This window comes from Choloepus didactylus, chromosome 5 (assembly GCF_015220235.1).
Source record: "Choloepus didactylus isolate mChoDid1 chromosome 5, mChoDid1.pri, whole genome shotgun sequence".
Lineage (NCBI taxonomy): Eukaryota > Metazoa > Chordata > Mammalia > Pilosa > Megalonychidae > Choloepus > Choloepus didactylus.
Genome location: NC_051311.1, coordinates 9,692,730 through 9,710,669, shown reverse-complemented (window position 1 = coordinate 9,710,669; position 17,940 = coordinate 9,692,730). Strand labels below are relative to the sequence as shown.

At 40.9% G+C, this 17,940-nt stretch overlaps 1 protein-coding gene across 1 annotated transcript in view; it reads right to left on the bottom strand.

The window, feature by feature from the left end:
* Positions 1–17,940, bottom strand: part of MYO3A (myosin IIIA) — a 237,467-nt gene that overhangs the window by 14,377 nt on the left and 205,150 nt on the right. The window contains exon 30 of the mRNA XM_037837359.1: positions 17,694–17,838. Within this exon, the coding sequence (XP_037693287.1) occupies positions 17,694–17,838 (145 nt within the window). The remainder of the gene's footprint in view (positions 1–17,693; positions 17,839–17,940) is intronic.

Genomic DNA, 17,940 nt, shown 5'->3' with positions numbered 1-17,940 from the left:
CCACCTGCCTCAGGCTAAAACCCACCCAGGCAGCCCTGCCTGATCCTTCTCTAAAGCCCCCTCCTACCTGATGGTCCAAATGGGGGGAAACAGCGGCTCTTGGCTCCTTTCTGAAAACCCAGTCTATGGTTTTACCAACATTTAGAACCTCAGACTATTAGGACTCTCAGGTCTGACTTTAGAACCTTGACCTTGGGAGAATCTAGGTCGTTATCTTTTCCTGCTTTTCCTGTTAATATAGTCAGGGTCTCAAAGCTGGAGTGATGCAGTCAGTTTTGATGATCTGCACGCTTGGTCTCTAGCGTTCATCACAAGTGGCTCTATATTTACAATGCTAATAGGCCTCTCACAAAGAATTTCTGTTTTTAATGATTCTCAACCAGCCCACCCACAACGGCATTGTGCAGAGATGTTCACTCTGCACGTACATCAGGATGTGGTGACGGTTTCTCAACAGATAACTGAGCACACATTTCTTAGAGGGACTTTGGGGCAGTACAGGTGATTCCTGTGTATGAAAAGGGGCCGCAAGGATTCCTAATCCACAGATGTAAAAACACAGAGAAACGGCATTGCCCCAAACCATCCTAATCAAATCAAGTCAAATCTAATCAAATCACTGAAGATCTAATACCTGCTCACCATGTGTAAACAATCGTGACTGGCGGCGTAAATCAGTGTCAGCCAGGAGGGAAGGCTCAGAGATGTCTGATGTCCTAGTCCATGCCCAGCCCACTAGGTGAACATACCTTTCACAACAGCCTGTGCATTCTGCCATTATCCAGCTCATTCATTTCAGAATTGATGGGAAACTGCTGGATGACAAGAGACCCCAGCTAGTTGGGGTACTTCATTAAGTTGTAACACAGCACTAATCAGAGAAAACCATGACAATCATACATGACTGTCCTTTTAGAATAAAACAAAAGAAAATGAGATGCTTGTTAATGAGAACAACTTGATACAGAGCAGCAACAGATAAGAAGAGTGGTAGCCTGTTTCCAGCCACTTCTTGGAAGTTTGTCGTCCATTCTCCCTCCTTCTCCAGGAACAAGACAAAGAAGGAGGAGGGAATCAACATCTCTGAGCCATTTCTGGATCCCATTTTACACTGCCAAAGGTGCAAGGCAAGACGATAAAGTCTGAATTCTTGCCAGCACCATAAATAGGGGTCTTTTATTTTCCTTCCCCTCCCTATCACTCCCCGTGCTGATTATTAAATGCTTCTGCTGGTTCTTGCAAAGTTTTACCATTTTAAAATGCATTGGCCATACAAGTTTATAGACCTCATTTGAATCTGAATGGTAAGAAACATAAAAATGCAATATCAAACTAATATAGATTCTTAATATTTTTAGAAACATGAAAGAGGCCCATGACTAAATTTTAACTTGGAATTAAAATCCAAATTAAAGTATCAGAACATTACTATTGTGACCTAAATTCATTAAATCACAAACGGCAAAGAAACTGAATAAATACCACTAGAGTGAAGAAATGAAAGGATTCTGGGGATAAAGGATGTTTTGATCTTGTTTCCTTTCCATCATCAAATGTTCCCAATTCTATTGTATCACCAAAGCTCGACTGAAACCACCCTCTCAGAAGTCAGGGGTGACTGCTCTACTGACAAATCCGAAGGCCCTTCATCTGCCCTTACTGTCTCTGACCTCGTCATCATTTCATTTCATTTCACATTATTGACCAACCCTTGCCTCCATGGAAGAGAATGGGGCTTCTGAGGGCAAAGCCTTATCTTATCTTCATTTTCCCGGCACTCAGGGAAACACTCGGCACCTAGTAAGTGTGCAATAAATGTTGGCTGAATAAAAAGTGAATAAGTGAATAAAAAGTGAAAAAGGGAGAAAGTGACCTCCCCCTTGCCTCCTGGATGGAGACATCTATTCCCAGCCCCTCGGGGTCTCTGCCACGTGCCTCACAGGGATGACTTCCTGGCGCATCCCCAGGTTGGACGTCCCCCGCCCCGCTCCTGCCCCAGCTTCACGTTTTCTGTGGAATCTTTCCTTCTCAAACTCACAGACTCAGCTGAACCAGTGGTCGACTTTCTTTTCCACCTAGGATTCTTCCCACGACAACCTCAGGGGCGCCATTATTTCTGTCCCTGGCTTGAAAATACCGATGCCATATTAGCCTCATCAGTCTTCTTCATGTCCTGTAAACAGGCAGTCATCGACTTCTGTCGATTTTTTCTGACATTCTTTGCAAGGCCTAACCTTCACTCGCCCTTTATTCTCATTCACCATTGCCTCCACCCTGGGCCAAATTACTCATTTAATAATTTAATCTGGTCTCCATGTTATCTCATAAGAGAATACCAGATTTTCCTTCCTTGAATACCGCGTTAATTACAAAATTTCATTTTTCAAAAATTTATGACAACTCTTTTTTTTTCCCTTCTTTGTCAAGCCTAAACTTCTCTGATTTTCCAGGTTTCTTACAATCTCAGAAGTTCTAATTTTATATTCCACTTCTCCCTAAAATAACGATTTCTTCTGGTCTGCTTGGTTTTGTCACTGGAATTCCGACATACTATGTTCACAACGAAGCTTGGCGTGTTCTCAGCTTCTTGCAGAAAAGCTTCCCATGGTCTCACTTGAATCCTAAGCATCCTTGATGCCTGATCTGGGCTTTTCTCTTCTGTGCACCTTTCCCTGACAGCCCAGTGAGCTCCGTCTTGCGGGAGGCCCACAGTGCTCGCCGGCTGTACAAATCACTTGAAACCTCATCTCAGCCTTCTTTTAAGGACACTTATTGTTTGCACCTGTGATTCTCTTTATCATGGGGCTGGAAGTTTCTGGATGGTGGGGTCATGGCTGAGTTTCAATGCCCTCCTGCCTTTTGGCTGGTCGTCTGCATGTGGTAAGTGGAGAGACTAAGAGATTTGACTGGTTCTGTGTTAGCCTAGAGACCAAGAGCTAAATGAATAGTAGAAACTCAACATACCTATGTTAGCTTATGTTAGGATCACTGTTGTCACCAGATATAAAAAGAAATTCCTGATGCTTTAAAGACAAATGTAAATAAAAGAAGCAACCAAACTGTTGAAGAAAATCTAGGGGACTTCATGAACAATCCAGGGGTAAAAACATCTTAACCAAAATTCAGAGGTTATACAAAGGGTAGACATATTTGTCTATTAAAAAATAGATGAGAACCTTTGTATGGCAAGGAAGTCAAAAGACACCCTATAGGTTTGAACAAATATATTCACAACACAGATGTCAAACAAAGGGTTGGTATTTATAACACACACACAGTGCTAACAAATGACTAAAAAATATAGCTCAACAGAAAAATGGGCAAGAGATATAAAAAGGCAGCTTGAGGAAAGCAAATCCAAAAAGCTAAAAAAACACGGGAAGGCATCTGAGACCAGTAGCAGACAAGAAAATATAAATAAAAATAATGAGGTATCATTTACTACAGCCAGATTGCAAAGATTAAAAAGGATAACACTACTGATGGGAACAGAAAAGGTATACTCTCACAGATTGTGGAAGGAAATGTCAAGTGTTAGAGCCTTTTAGGAAAGCGATCTGTCAAAACCAGAAATAACCTTGCAACTCAATGACTTCATTCCTGGGAATGATTCCATAAAAATTAAAATCTCAGTATATAAAGACATTTTCAAAAATGTATACTACAGCATTTCTCTCACAACAGGAAACATGTATAAATTATTGGGATGCACACGTGGACTATTATGCAGCCATTAAAAAGAATGAATTAGAGCTATACCAGTGAATGTGCAGGGATTCCTGCCAAGGTATTGAGTTAGAAAACCAAGATGCTTAAAATGTTTATATTACGATCAGATTTATATAAAACAATGATAAACTCTCTATACGTGTATTTGTGTATAAATGTATGTACACACATCTGCAAAAAAAATGCGAAAGAATACATACAACAAGGGTTCCCTCAGAGGGAGAGAGTAATGTGGATTGGAGAGGGGGAACAGTGAGAAGGAAACAGGAAGAAAAAAGAAAGAAAAAAAAGATTGCATCAAAATAATTTCAGAATGTATGGTATTGTCACATTTATGTAAATTATAAACGTGCATATGGGTATGAGTATATAGAAATAAAAACTGTCAAAATGTGCTCAATTTTCAAAATTTCTGATTAATTCTTATAACTTGCAGAATCCACTTTTAGTGTCAGCCGATTGATTTTTTTTCCAGGATCACCTGAAGCAGAGGGCTGACTATTTTTGCAGATTGCCTCCCTTAAGACATTGCCAGACAGTGTGGGCAGGGAGAAAATAGAAATTATTGATGAATGTATTCAACAGGGTCTGATTGTTCAGACTAAATTTCCCCAGACTATTTTCTATTTTTGAAGGGCAAACGTCTCCTGAACTTATCAGCAAACAAATATTTCAGAGAGGCAGAAATTTATTTTGCCCTGAATTTTTATTCCCTTGGGGAAGCACAAACCCTGTCTACTAACATCATCCTAAAACCTTAATTACAAAAGTGACATAAACATTTATAATCATAAATTATCAGCAGCATATCAGTGTTGGCACTAGCAAAATTAGGCTTCTGACTGTTCTGTGTGACATGCATGATAAATATCAACTTATAAAGGTCATTGCTCTATTAAATAGCCAGAAGGTAAAATATTTATTTATATTATATTTCTGGCAATAATTTCTTTAAGTGTTCTAGTTTATCAAGAATGCATGCTTTTTTTTTGATAAGCAATGGGCAAAGGCCTCAACATTTTGCATTCCAGAACAAAGATGACATATTTAAAACTCGTTGCCAATATTTGCTTTAGAAAATTAAATTTATGTACATTCTCATTTTAATAATTACACTGTTTTACTTAAGTATACATGCAGAGTATAATTTGCCTAAGTATCACATGTCTAAATCAGATATTAGCAGCACAGAAATGCACTGATGCTACTGTAATGTCTTTAAGAAATCTCTTTTTTAAGTTTTTTGTAAATTTCCGTTTGCTCTTGCCAGCCGGCGGCCTTGAAGCAAGATGGTGAGCCACGGGAAATCCATCACTGCAGGTTAACAGCGGGACCCTCCCTCTCCCTGGCTGCAGCTTCACTCTGCCCCTCGGCCAGGCCACCCCCTCCTGCTCTGTGAGCCTAGGGGAGACTGCCCGGTTCTGTACTGCCCCTCTCTGCCTTGTCCATTAGCTCCTGGAGGTATTTTCATTTCTCACGGTCGCCATATATATCAGTCAGGGTTCTCTAGGGAAACAGAACCGACAGGAGATATCTGTAAATATTATGAGATTTTCATAAGAATTGTCTCAGGTGATTGTGAGGATGAACAAAGACAAATTCCGTAGAGCAGGCCGCAAGCTGAAAACTCCAGTGAATGTTTCTGATGAATTCTCCAGGAGAAACTGGCAGGCTGAAGTAGAGATGGGAGTCCTCTCTTCTGACTGCTGGAATTATCACTTCTCCTTTTAAAGCCTTCAACTGATTGGATGAGACTTCTCTCATTGTTGAAGGCCATCTCCTCAGTTGTAGATGTCACCAGCCATAGGTGCAATCAACTTGCTGATGATTTAAGGCCATGAAATGTCCTCGTGGTAACAATCAGACCAGTGCCTGCTTGACCAGGCAACTGGGCACTGCAACCTGGCCAAGTTGACACAGGAACCTAAGCATTACACCATGGGTTTGACCACTAGTGGTTATCTGTGTCCTCCTGAGTTAACTGGGAGTGAAGAGTTTTAAGGGTAGGTGCTCATCCTGCCCCGAGCATCCTTCCCCTTAGGATTTAGTGGGAGCTTTACTGTTTAGTGGGTCTGACTGTCAGTGTTCCTCTGACCTCTGTCGGATACCTACCCCAGCCCCTATTCTGAGCAGCTCAACTGACTCCTTTAGCTCTTTCTTTTCCACCACCTGAAGACGGATTACATCGGCTTACACCTGTACCCATCCTACAGGTCACGGGCGTGAAGTTTTGGCCATTCTCTGATTTGGGTTCTTTGCACTAATACCCAGTGCTTTGAAAGTTGAGCTTTTAGTTTTTTAATTACACCCTTCGGATGAGGTAAGGTGCAGCCCCGGGTCTGCTCCTCTTCTCTCTTCAGTTACGTCACAGGAGAAACAGAGAAGACAGCAGCCATGTTGGGGTGAGGAGGGGGGAGACCACGAGACACACTCTCTCCACTCTCCTTTGTCTCTTGGACACAAGCCATCTCCACTGGGCTGAGGTCATGGGGTTAGAGCCTTCAAAGGCAAGTTAGAATTGTTGTAGCCTGCAGGGTTAGATTATAGCCTTCCTCCCAGCCTTCTTTCCACTGTCAACAAAAGAAGGCACCATCATAGAGGCCTATGAGCATGTACATGCTGATGATTTCTTGAGAGAGCCATCTTTGTTGGGGATAGTTAGCTGTCATGGTGACCACTGCGAATACACAGGCTGTGTGTGATCATCCCATGGATACTGTCCAACCACCAAAGTGTGTGTTTGCCTGCCTGGAGAATAAGGTAAACTCAAAGGTGGCATTTAAGGCCCCCTAATTACATTTTGGTTATTTTTAAAAATAATATTGATCTTCATCTATCTGAAAAACATTTGAGTATATAGCCTGAGGACAAAACCTATGTTAATTATTCCCCAAAGAACCAAATTTTTAAAAATTATTAACTTTCCAGAGCCATTTTCTTGGGTTGACCTTCCAAAACACAGAATAGATGAACAATCTCTGATTTTGAAAAGCTGCACTGTTTTTTCTTGCCCTCTGCTCAGCCTTTATAACTCATAGACCAAAGACTTTCTGGATTGACTTCAAGGTGAGATATAGCAATATTATTTATTAGTGCACATTTGGGCACAAGCACAGTCAGGGGAGATGCTGTTGTGGTTGAACTGTGTCCCTCCAAAAGAAGCATTGAAGTCCTAGCCCCTGGCATCTTATTTGGAAATAGGGTCATTGCAGATGGAATCAGTTACCTTAAGATGAGGTCCTATCAGAGCAGGGTGGGCTCTAATCCAATGACTGTGTCCTTACAAGAAGGAGAGGGGACACAGACTGACATGGAAGAGAGGCCACCTGAAGACAGAGGCAGAGGCTGCAGGGCTGCAGGGCTGCAGCTGCCAGCCAAGGAGCAACAAGCAGGGCCAGGAGCCCACCAGGAACTAGGAAGAGCCAAGGAAGGCTTTCCCCTGCAGGTTTCAGAGACAGCACCTCCTTGCTAACACCTTGATTTTGGACTTCTGGTCTCCAGAATGGTCAGACAATACATTTCTGTTGTTTTCAGCCACCTGGTTTGGGGTACTTTGTCATGGAAGCCTGTGGACACTGAGACGGATGCCAAGCAAACTTCCAGTGGCCTGAAACAGCCTGGGAACAAAGATGACATATCTGAATATGGTGCCCTGGACTTATTTCCCGTGGCTGGGGAAGCTCCACACCATGTTTCAGTAACGATATTCAGATATTTCATTCAAAACGGTAGTGAACTCTGAAGATCTCGGTCTGTGATCTTGTTGTCCTTCAACCAGTCACTCACACTTTTCTGGGGCACTATAGTTAGGTGCTCTTGGTAATGAACCATCTCCAGTGTGGTGGACTAACCGACTTATTCACAGCATTCACTTCCAATGCTGCAATATTTTACCCAATAGATTAGCCAAGGTTATTCTTTGAAAAATGAATTTTCAGGGCTGTTAACATTCCATATGTGAATGTATCATTACTTATTAATCATTCTCTTGCGCTCCAATTTTATTTTTTGCCTTGTTCATAAATTTTTCTTTTTCAGATCTGATTATTTCCTTAGGCTACATTTCCATAAGTGGATTCACTGGTCATTGATATAAACTATTTCAATTTCTTTTTTACATACTGCCAAATTGCTTTTCAAAATATTGACCCTTTACAGTCTTACCATTGTTTCAGAATAATTGAATGATCACCTTCTCATCACTGTTAAATCTTTTTTTTTTCATTCCTGCCATTCTGAAAGTAAAAATTTGTATTTTTTATTTCTAGGATGATCATTTATAAGTTTATTTTCCATGAGTAGTTTTTCTTCTATAAATAAGTAAATGTCTTGTCCATTTTTTCATTGGGGACTTAATATTTTTCCTAATGATTTTTAAGAACTCTTTCTACGTTATGCATGTTAACCCTTTTACATTTGTTCTAATCAGTTTGTCATTAGTTCTTTAAATAATGATTTCTAGGAGATTTTAATGTTTATGTAGTCCAACTTCATCACATTTTTCCTTTGTAATCCTTTCTCATGCTTTGATCTTTTCAAAGCAGAGACTGTATAACACTTAGTTCATGTCACCTGGTTTCTTTTTGTTGGTTTATTTGTTGGTTTTATTTCCTATATTTAAATCATTAATGCATTTTGGAAATATACTAAGACTCTACCTTACTTTTTCTCCCCAAATCAAAAAAATTTTAAGCATTATTTGTTGGATAACCCATCCATTTACTATTGATTTGTGATGTACCTTTTACTAAGTGAAAGGTTTTTATAAATATCAGGGTCAGTTTTAGGGCTTTATTCTGTTCCTTTAAACTGTGCTTGATTTTTTTATAGCAGAGGCATATAATTTTAATTAGTATTGCTTTATATTATTTATTTTACTATCTAATAAGGAAAGTCCTCATTTGTAATTACTCTTATTTTCCTGAAATTTACAGATGATCTTTAGGGACATTTTCATCAGTTGCAAAGGAAATCTCATTGAGATTTTGAATGCAATATTTTAAAACCTAGATGTTAATTTTAGAATGATCATGTTTATAATATCTTGTATTCTGTCAAGAAACACAATGTGTCCTTCATTACATACTTGTTTCTTTGTCTCTTTGTGGTTTTCTTGCTAGCTTTATTTCAAGATATTTAATTTTTTAATTATTATTATTTCCAAGGGCTCTTCTTCCATTATAAATTTTAACAGGAAAGAAGCGAAGACATATATCTCTTTACTGAACTCTGCTGCTAGGACTAATCATTATTTTGGTTCAGTCTTTGCATTTTTAAGGCCAAAATTCATGTTGTCTACTAATACTCTTACAATCCTGTCTTCTCCTTTTCAGTAGTTCTGCATTTTAGAAACTTCTGTTTGCTATCTTATTGCATGAGCTAGAAATGCCCACATAACATAGAAAGTATTGTTACTGAGCATCCTTATCTTAACCCTGCTTTTTAATGAGACTGCTTCCAATGTTTTGCTGTTCATTATGATGTTGACAATTGGTTTAAGAAATATATCCTTCATAGTGCTGTAGAATATCCTTCTACTCCAAGTTTAGAGTTCTACTTTTTATCAGGACTGGCTATTGGATTTCATGGTAAACTGTCTCAATGTTTATCAAGATAACTCTTCTTTTTTGACTTTTTGATGTGATGTTATATTAATATGTATTTTTATAAAAGTCTTTTAATGTTCTGATGTCAATCATTATTATACTTGGAGTTTTAGCTCTAAAATTCCATAGACTCAGACTGATCCATAGCTTTTTTTTTTTTTTTTTTTTTTTTAAATGCTGTTTGTTAAACTTTGGTTCTAGGCTAGATAATCGTTATAAAATAGCTAACTTTCTATGTTTCTCTCTTTTTTTTTTCACAAATAAATCACATAGCATAGGAGTTATTTGTTCTATGAAAGTTTGAATGCATTTACCTAAAACACCATGAGTTTTTGTAACCTTCTCTGAATGGTAATTCTTTGACAGATTTATTGCCATTTTTACTTTCTTCTTGGAAATTTATATCTCAGCCCCAGACTATGTGAAATTTTTGCATTTATAGAATGCCAGTATTTTAGTATTCTCAATTACAGTTGTTAAAATCTTGTACTGATTTTAATTTTTCATGATTTTCTTTTTTAATTGTCCATATCATTGTTAATTTTCAAAAAAACATGATCTTAGATTTAGCTAACTGGTATATTTTTGTTTAATCATCATTTCTCTTCCCCATTTTTCTTGGATTGAATACCCATTTTCCTTTTTTTTTTTTAAATTTCTTAACTTGCCTGCTTTTTTCATTTATTTTCCCTAATAATGAGCACATTTAACAATTTGAATTTTCCTCTTACTCTAGCTGGATCCAAGTCATAGTTTTCATATGCAGTTATTCTCATTTTTATTGCTTTGAAATAGTTTATAACTCTAACTATACTTTATTCACTTAGGATTATGTTACCTATTTGTAATTTGCAGATTTATTTTTTCATTTCTATCTTAATTGTATCATAGACAGAAAATGTAACCTGGTTTAATTTCTGATTTTTGGTTTATGGAGTGGCCCAGTATATGCCTTGAAAGCAAAGTTTGTAAAAAATATACTTGATATTTAAAAACAAGGCAGATTCTCTGAGGGATACAAAATTATAAATACACTATATATGAATTTAAACTTATTGATTATATTACTAAATATGCTAAGTCATTTCTCTTTGAATTGATCTTGTGTAGCTAAGTAAAATGTTGTCAAAATATATAAAGCAAAAAATTCACTTTCCAGTGCTATTGATGTCATTGTTCTTTTTTGCATATCTTTAGCAAACATTTAATGAGGTGATGGGAGGAGGGATATTGTTCATAGCACTGAAGTATTTTATTTTATTTTTTTAGCATTTTGGCAAATTTGTATTACTTCTTATGAAGAAAGAGAAGTAGCAAGTAAACTTAGGTAGGTAAGTATTCTCCAGGGACATGTTTGGTAGAAAGCAACAAAACCTCTGAAACTTTTTTACTTTCTATTCTTCATGAAAAAGTATTCCTATAAAATATATAATTCAGTATTATCTGAGCTACATGGTTTTCACTGAATGTATATCTATTTATAGATACATGTGGAGATGTATTCTTATATAGTCTACTAAACACATTTCTAGGTTCCAGCATTACAATGCTAAAATGATACACGTCAACAAAATAAAACAGATAAACCTGCAGCATAATAACTGAAAACATCAGGGTTACTATATGAATCTCAATGCCATAAACTTCTAAAAATAAACAGAAAAATCACTAGTTTTTTCATGATGGTTACTCTGAGAGAGACATATAAGCATTTTAGTCTTATCAAATCTGAGCACGCATGTGATTTACACGCATGTGGGACAGCTGGGATAATATGTAAATGAAGCATGGGAATTACGATAGTGTCCTTATTTGTTAACCTTGAAGCCCATTAAAAAATTATGGCCTGTGGATAGTCTTAGCTTCTTTTTAAAGGAGAAAGAGACCATGTTTTCATGGTATGTTACCAGGGTTTATTTGTTCTACAGTTAATCTCTTGTTTTTTCTCTTCATGAGTTGCCTCAGCACAAATTGCCAGGTGTACCATAATTAAGAAGAAAAACATCCCCTAAAAGGAGTACTTTACAGGCTACTGACAGAGAAATAATGAAATGCAGGTGACGTCTTTGTATACTTATGAACACAACAGCATTTATTAGGATCTATGATAAAACAGCCATGCTCTAGTTACATAGCCTATACGATATTCATCTTGACAAAAATGCAGGTGCATTATCACAGACTCATATCAGTTTCAGTTCATAACAATTATCAAAACAAACAGATAAACTAGATAGCTCCTATGTTTGCTATATTTTATTTTCATGCTTCTTTGTATGAACATTATTTTACCCCTGACACTTTTGCACTTTTAAAAATAAGTCTCACAGAAGAGCTCTCTTACAAAATAAGGTCACAGCTTGTTAAAATTAACTCGAACAATTTACCTATCCTTGCTTATTATACATGTTTCCTAGGGTTCTCTTTGGAATAGGGGAGAGGATTTTCTAGCCACTTTACCAAGTCCAGCTGTGGCTTACTGCACTCTTAAACCAGGGTTGGCTGTAGCAATTGCTGGAGGATGCCTGTCAAGTTTTGAGAAAGGCGAGAAAATTAAAACATCAGGAGATTCATAGGTTATTTTAGTGATGTAATTATTTGTAAGTGAACTTGATTTTAGTTTCTCAAATGAAACTTGTCATGAGGTGGGGTGGGGAGAAGGAAATGGTTTCCAAGCAGAGATGGCCTGCTGACCCCACGTTAACAGTCCCGCAGCACATCAGCCAAGTCTGCCCTCATTCCTCCTGGGTGCTGAGAACATCTGCTTTCACCGCAAGGATCCAAATTCTGTGGTTACCAGTTGTGATTAACTAAGGAGACCGGACTTCCATAAATTACTAACTTCATTTCCTGATTGGAAGGATACTGAAAGCAGACATGATGTGGATGTGAATAAATGCATCACAAACCTACAGTATCCTTGGCCCCACTGAAAGGCTTGGAGGAAGTTAAGCAGCTTTCCAGCCAACGGATTAGCAGATACCAAATGTCTACAGTGTGATGAACAAGTGTGCGAGGGCAAGAGAAAGAAGAGTACAGAGAACAGGGCATCGTCCTGCTTACAATGGTTGGAAGTCTATTTCAGGAATACCAACTGAGGTTCTGATGAGCCAATCCTTGCAACAAATGTGCACCTCACTATATACATGTGAGACGTTTGGGATGTCTCTGGGTGTGTAAAGATAGTTGTGGGGACCACCAGGAATGGGTGGTGGGAATTCTTGAATTAAATGTGGTCAGGTGATTGGTAAACTTGGGTTGTTCTAGAAAGAAAACTCAAGCCTATAATTTTCGATGGAGCTGGCCTCTCCTGCGGTGAAATACAACATCGTAGCATACGATGATGGATCCAGATCCACTGTAGGGATTAAATATGGAACAAGTGTTGGCTGGTCCAATGCTGCTACCTCAGTTTGAATTCTTTGACTTGTGTTTTACAATAAAGTTTTATAAGCTATTCAAGGAGTTTTTAAAAACAATTGCCAGAAAGTGCTGGAGAAAACTTGGAGAGAGGGATGTACCTAGTTACTGTTGATGAGCAGGTAGGACGGTGTAGCCTTTCTGGAGATCAGTGTGGTGGTTCCACAAGAAGCTAAGTATGTGGGGATCATAAGTTCCTGCAACCTCATTAGGGGGTATATGCTTGGAAGATCTGAGAGCAGGGACACAGGTGGACATTTGCACACTGGTGTTCATGGAGGCAGTATTCATGATTTGCAGTAGGTGGAGGAGGCCTAAGGGTACAACAACTGAGGAACAGAATGGTGAACTGTGGTGTATGCATACAATGGAATATTGAGCAACCAGGAGAAGGAGTGAAGCTGTGAGACATGCAATGAGGTGAATGGATCCTGTAGACAGCATTTTGAGTGAAGTATGCCAGAAACATAGGCAAACACTATAATGCCTCAACAATATGGACTAACTACAATCCGTAAACTCAGAATTGAATCTTAGAGCACAGCTTATCAGGAGAATGATTATTGTAAGGGTCCCTAGATTGTAAGCTTTTGCAGCAGTCAAATCTATTCCTGAATTGTAACAGCTATCTCCAAATTCTGAGATGCTGAGCTCTTTGTATATAACCTGAATGGTCTCTGGAACTTTGGGTACCTGAAGCTCAGAGCTAGAACTTACAGATATGAACGTCAGTATTAGTCCATACAGCAACTGTTTAAAAAGCCGAAAAAGAGTCCAGACTTCAATTAGATATATGAATGAAGCAGATCTGGTTAGGACAAGGGCCAATCGGGCCAGAGGGTAAAGGACGATACTGTGTTTTAAAACTTCAACTTCCGTGTGAGACCAAGGGAAGAGATGGTTATCTGGAAGAGGATCTGTGTTTTCTGTAGTATGCTAAACAATTTAACTTGTACAGTCAGCTTGTTCAAACACCATGATTACATGGAACTTTGAATAGGAAGTGAGATCTGGTAGGTTTGTGTGAAATAGTAACACATCCCAGAGTAATTTGGGCAGAGAATAAAAATATATTTGCAGGGTCTCCCTGAGGAGCTGGGGGAAAATGCAGAAGTGTTGGACTTCCTCATCTGGATTGTTGCTGATGCTCTCATAAACACTGAGGACTGAGGGTTTGATGTGCCGAGCCCTCTATCTTGGGGCTTGCCCTTATGAAGCTCGAAAGGAGAGGCTAAAACTGCTTATAATTATGCCTAAGAGTCTCCCCCTCAGTACCTCTTTGTTGCTCAGATGTGGCCTCTCTATCTAAGCCAACTTGGCAGGTGAACTCACTGCCCTCCCCACTACATGGGACCTAACTCCCAGGGGTGTAAATCTCCCTGGCAAAGCAGGATATGACTCCTGGGGATGAATCTGGACCCAGCGTCATGGGATTGAGAACATCTTCTTGACCAAAAGGCAGAAGTGGAATGAAACAAAATAAATTTTCAGTGGCTGAGAGATTTCAAATGGAGTCAAAAAGAAATTCTTATGTACTACAAAATTATCCCTTCTCAGGTTTTAGTGAATTGGAATAGCTAGAAGTGAATACCTGAAATTATCAAACTCCAACCCAGTGGCCTTGACTCTTGAACCCAATGGTCACCCCTTGTAAGGGGTGACAGTGTGATGATGAAAACCTTGTGACTCACACTCCCTTTATCCAACGTATGGATGGATGAGTGGAAAAATGGGGACAGGGACTAAATGAAGATTGGGGGGGGATGGGAGGATGATTTGGGTGTTCTTTTTCACTTTTGTTTTTCATTCTTATTTTTATTCTTTCTGGTGTAAAGAAAATTTCACAAATGGATTGGGGTGATGAAGGCACAACTATATGATGGTACTGTGAACAGCTGATTGTACACCATGTATGGTATGTGAAGATATCTCAATAAAACTGAATTTAAAAAAATAAAAAAAACCACAATTGCCAGATAGGTAAAATATATGGACTGAGCCCATATTCAATGATAAAGCCTATCAAATGTTGGGATAAATCTCCCAAGGAGTAGCACAGATTGTTGTAACCCTTTTCCTACTCGTATCTATTCTAAAGTTTAAATAACCTTTGGAAATTCAGTAAGTGATTATTCACGCATAGTCAAGTCCATGGGCTCTTTCCAGCTCTCTTCTCACTAGACTTCTCACAGAACGCCTTCTCAGACATCCTCGTCCCTCTGCTTCTCAGGGTCAAGGCTCCCTGGTTCTCCTCCCACCTGTCCAGTGGCTCCTCTTTGCTGTCCCCCACCCACCAACTGGAGCTCTTCGGGGCTTGGCCAGGCAGCGCTTCTCTTTACATTTCTGTTTCCTTCTGCTCACAGCCCCTTCACCCACCTGTCCAGCTGTCCACCTGATGGTGCCTGACTGACGCTCCCTGATGCAGCGTGCCCCGAAGGAACCCCCTCCCACTCCAGCGTTTCCCCGGGTACCACTGCGCCCAGGTGACCGCCACATCCAGGTGACCGCTGCACCCAGGTGACCACTGCACCCAGGTGATTGCGTCAGCAACCCTGACTCGTCGCTCTTTCCCGGCAACCACTTACCAGATGCCCATCTACAGACTAGCCGTCTCCTGAAATGGTCCATCTCCTCTGCCACCACCTTGTCCAAACCACCCACATCCCTTACTGAGCTTCCATGTTTCCTGTGTTCCAGCACATTCCATTCATATGATGCAATCAGAATGGACTTTTAAAAATGCAGCTGTCTAGAGCAGGGTGGAATTTCCACAGGCTCTAGTTCAGATGTTCAAAAATGTAACTGCAATGTCCTAAGACTAGACTTAATTTCTATTTCTTAGTGCATATTTCTATTTTCTAGCATTAAATTATTTTTAAATGAATCCTAGTTAAACTCAGTTGCTTCCAAGGTTCTCAGGGTCTTGAGGGTAAACTTAGTCCATTTAGGCTTCCGACCCTCCCCTCTCACTCCCTGGACCATCTAAGTTGGGGTTTGGGGGGTGGGCTTCTGCAGCTTCTTGGTAGTTCATGGGAAGGGGCTACGTGCCGTGTGGCCATTGTTGGCTTTTTGCTGGTGTCTGCTGAGCGCCCTGGTGCGTGTTTGCTCGTCAGCATCTTGTTGCCTGCACCCCTCCCCTCCCTCACCTCTGGGTTGTGGGTTCCATTCAGATTCCTCTCCCCTCAGGCCACTGTGGTCCTCTTTCTGGGGCACTTTGTCCATGACGCTCTGGGACATGGGACAATGCAGAAGTTGTCCAATTTAGCCTCAAACAGATGTAGTGAGAATATGGAGCCTCTCCAGATGTGCACAGAACAAAAGGGACCCCCCCCCCCCCAAATGTGAAGGGTTAAAGAAAAGTTACCGAGCTACAATCTTTGCCACGGAAGCTAAGAATTGATGGCTGATGTTCTTTTATGGACCTCAAAAATAATGGCAGATTGAAGAATAAAGAGAGCTAATCTGACTAGCCAGTAAATGTCTCCACCCAAAGTCCCCGAGATGTTCAAAAGCGAAAGTCCTGGCGGGGCCTCAGCAGCCTCCAGCCCTGCCCCGGGAAGCCGCCTCCCACCCCAGCTCACCTGGAGCTCACACCTGCTCACACCTGCTTCCTTCATCTTCCCCGCACTGCTTGGACCCCACTGCCCTGCCTCCCCAGGGCTGGCACAGAGGGCACCTGAAGCCTGGCAGCTGTTCCCGCTCCCAGGTCAGCAGCCCCCCGGACACTGGCCACCGGCAGCAGCCAAATGAACGGGCCCCTGGCCCTGCCCGTCATCACCGAACTCTTCCTAGCAGCGGGAGGTTCTGGAGCGCAGTGGTGGAGAGGGCCCGGGGGCTGCTTGGAATGCGGCTTTTTATTTTGTTTTTAAAGCATCACCACAATTCTTCACTTGCAAATAATGTGGCAGGATAACTTAGAGAAAAACGGTATTTTCCTCTGCCTCCATATCAGGCAAAGAGCCAGGCTCATTGTATTTTCTTGGCCTTGGGGATTTTTCAAGGCAGAAACCAGAAGCTGAGTGAAGCCAGCAGCTCTTCCTGGCTTTTGGGAAAGCTAAGCTCCTTATAGAGATGATTCTTGCGTATCTGGAGGGGCTGATGAGAGAGCTGAGGAGAAGGTGAGGGAAATCAATGGAAATTCTCCCAGGCAGAGGTCAGTAGAGCCAGAGGACGGTGGGAAGGCTGCAGAGGGGCTGCTACCTGGGGTGGGGGTGGAGAGGTGGGACTCCAGCCTCAGCAGCCCCTGGGGGCCTCTTCCTCGGGCGGAGCAGCTGAGCGTCCAGCTGGAAGGATCCGTGGAAGACAGCTAGGGTGCTGGGGTGTCCCAGCCGTAACCATGTGGGCAAACGTCTGGTGATATGGGATCTACCTGGTGTGCTGCTAGTGTCTAAGGCCCCAGGACCTTTGCATAACCCTGGGGAGGGGGAGCACCGAATTCTCCATGAGGTCATTGGAATGGAGACAGAGTGTAATTTGGGGTGTTAAAAGAAATTTTAATACCATGATATTTCTCATCCATCTGGGTTTGTCCATCTGAAGTGAATGTCCACACTCACTACTCAGAGCTTCTGACACTGACAGAAGGGCCTGAAATGCCCTTTGCTCCCTCTCACCAATCCTGCACCCTGGACCCCTCTCTCTGCTCCACCCCTTCCCACTCTTCTGGCTTCATATGCCAAGTTCAAGTGCAAGTGTATATAAGGAAAAAAGTCAACAACAAGAAGAGTAGAGAATGAAGTTGGAGAAGGCTGGCGCATGTAGAACCTTCTGGAAGGGTGTCTGACGCTAACACGTGGAATGAAATGCTCTTCCCAAGAAGGGGAGAACTTAGTTGCCTCAGATCTGCCACAGAACATAGGTGGGAAACGAGTCAACAAGCAGCATCACCATCTGGCATTTCATTCCCCTTCCGGGAGGTCTAACTCAGCTGAGTTTTACCTGAGAGGTGCTGATGACAAGGAACCCGTCGACTGACTGGCTTTTGGGGACAGACACCCAGATACAGAGGCTTCAGCTGCTGTGGCAAAATCACTTCATTCAGTTTTTTCTGCAGAATGAAATATCCTTCAGATAACTGTGATATCTAAAAAGAAGGCCATGCATCAGATTGACACAAGGAAAACTGTCCAGATAGCTCCTTAGGTTGCCTGGGCTCTGATCCATTTCTGATCCATGATCCCTGGGG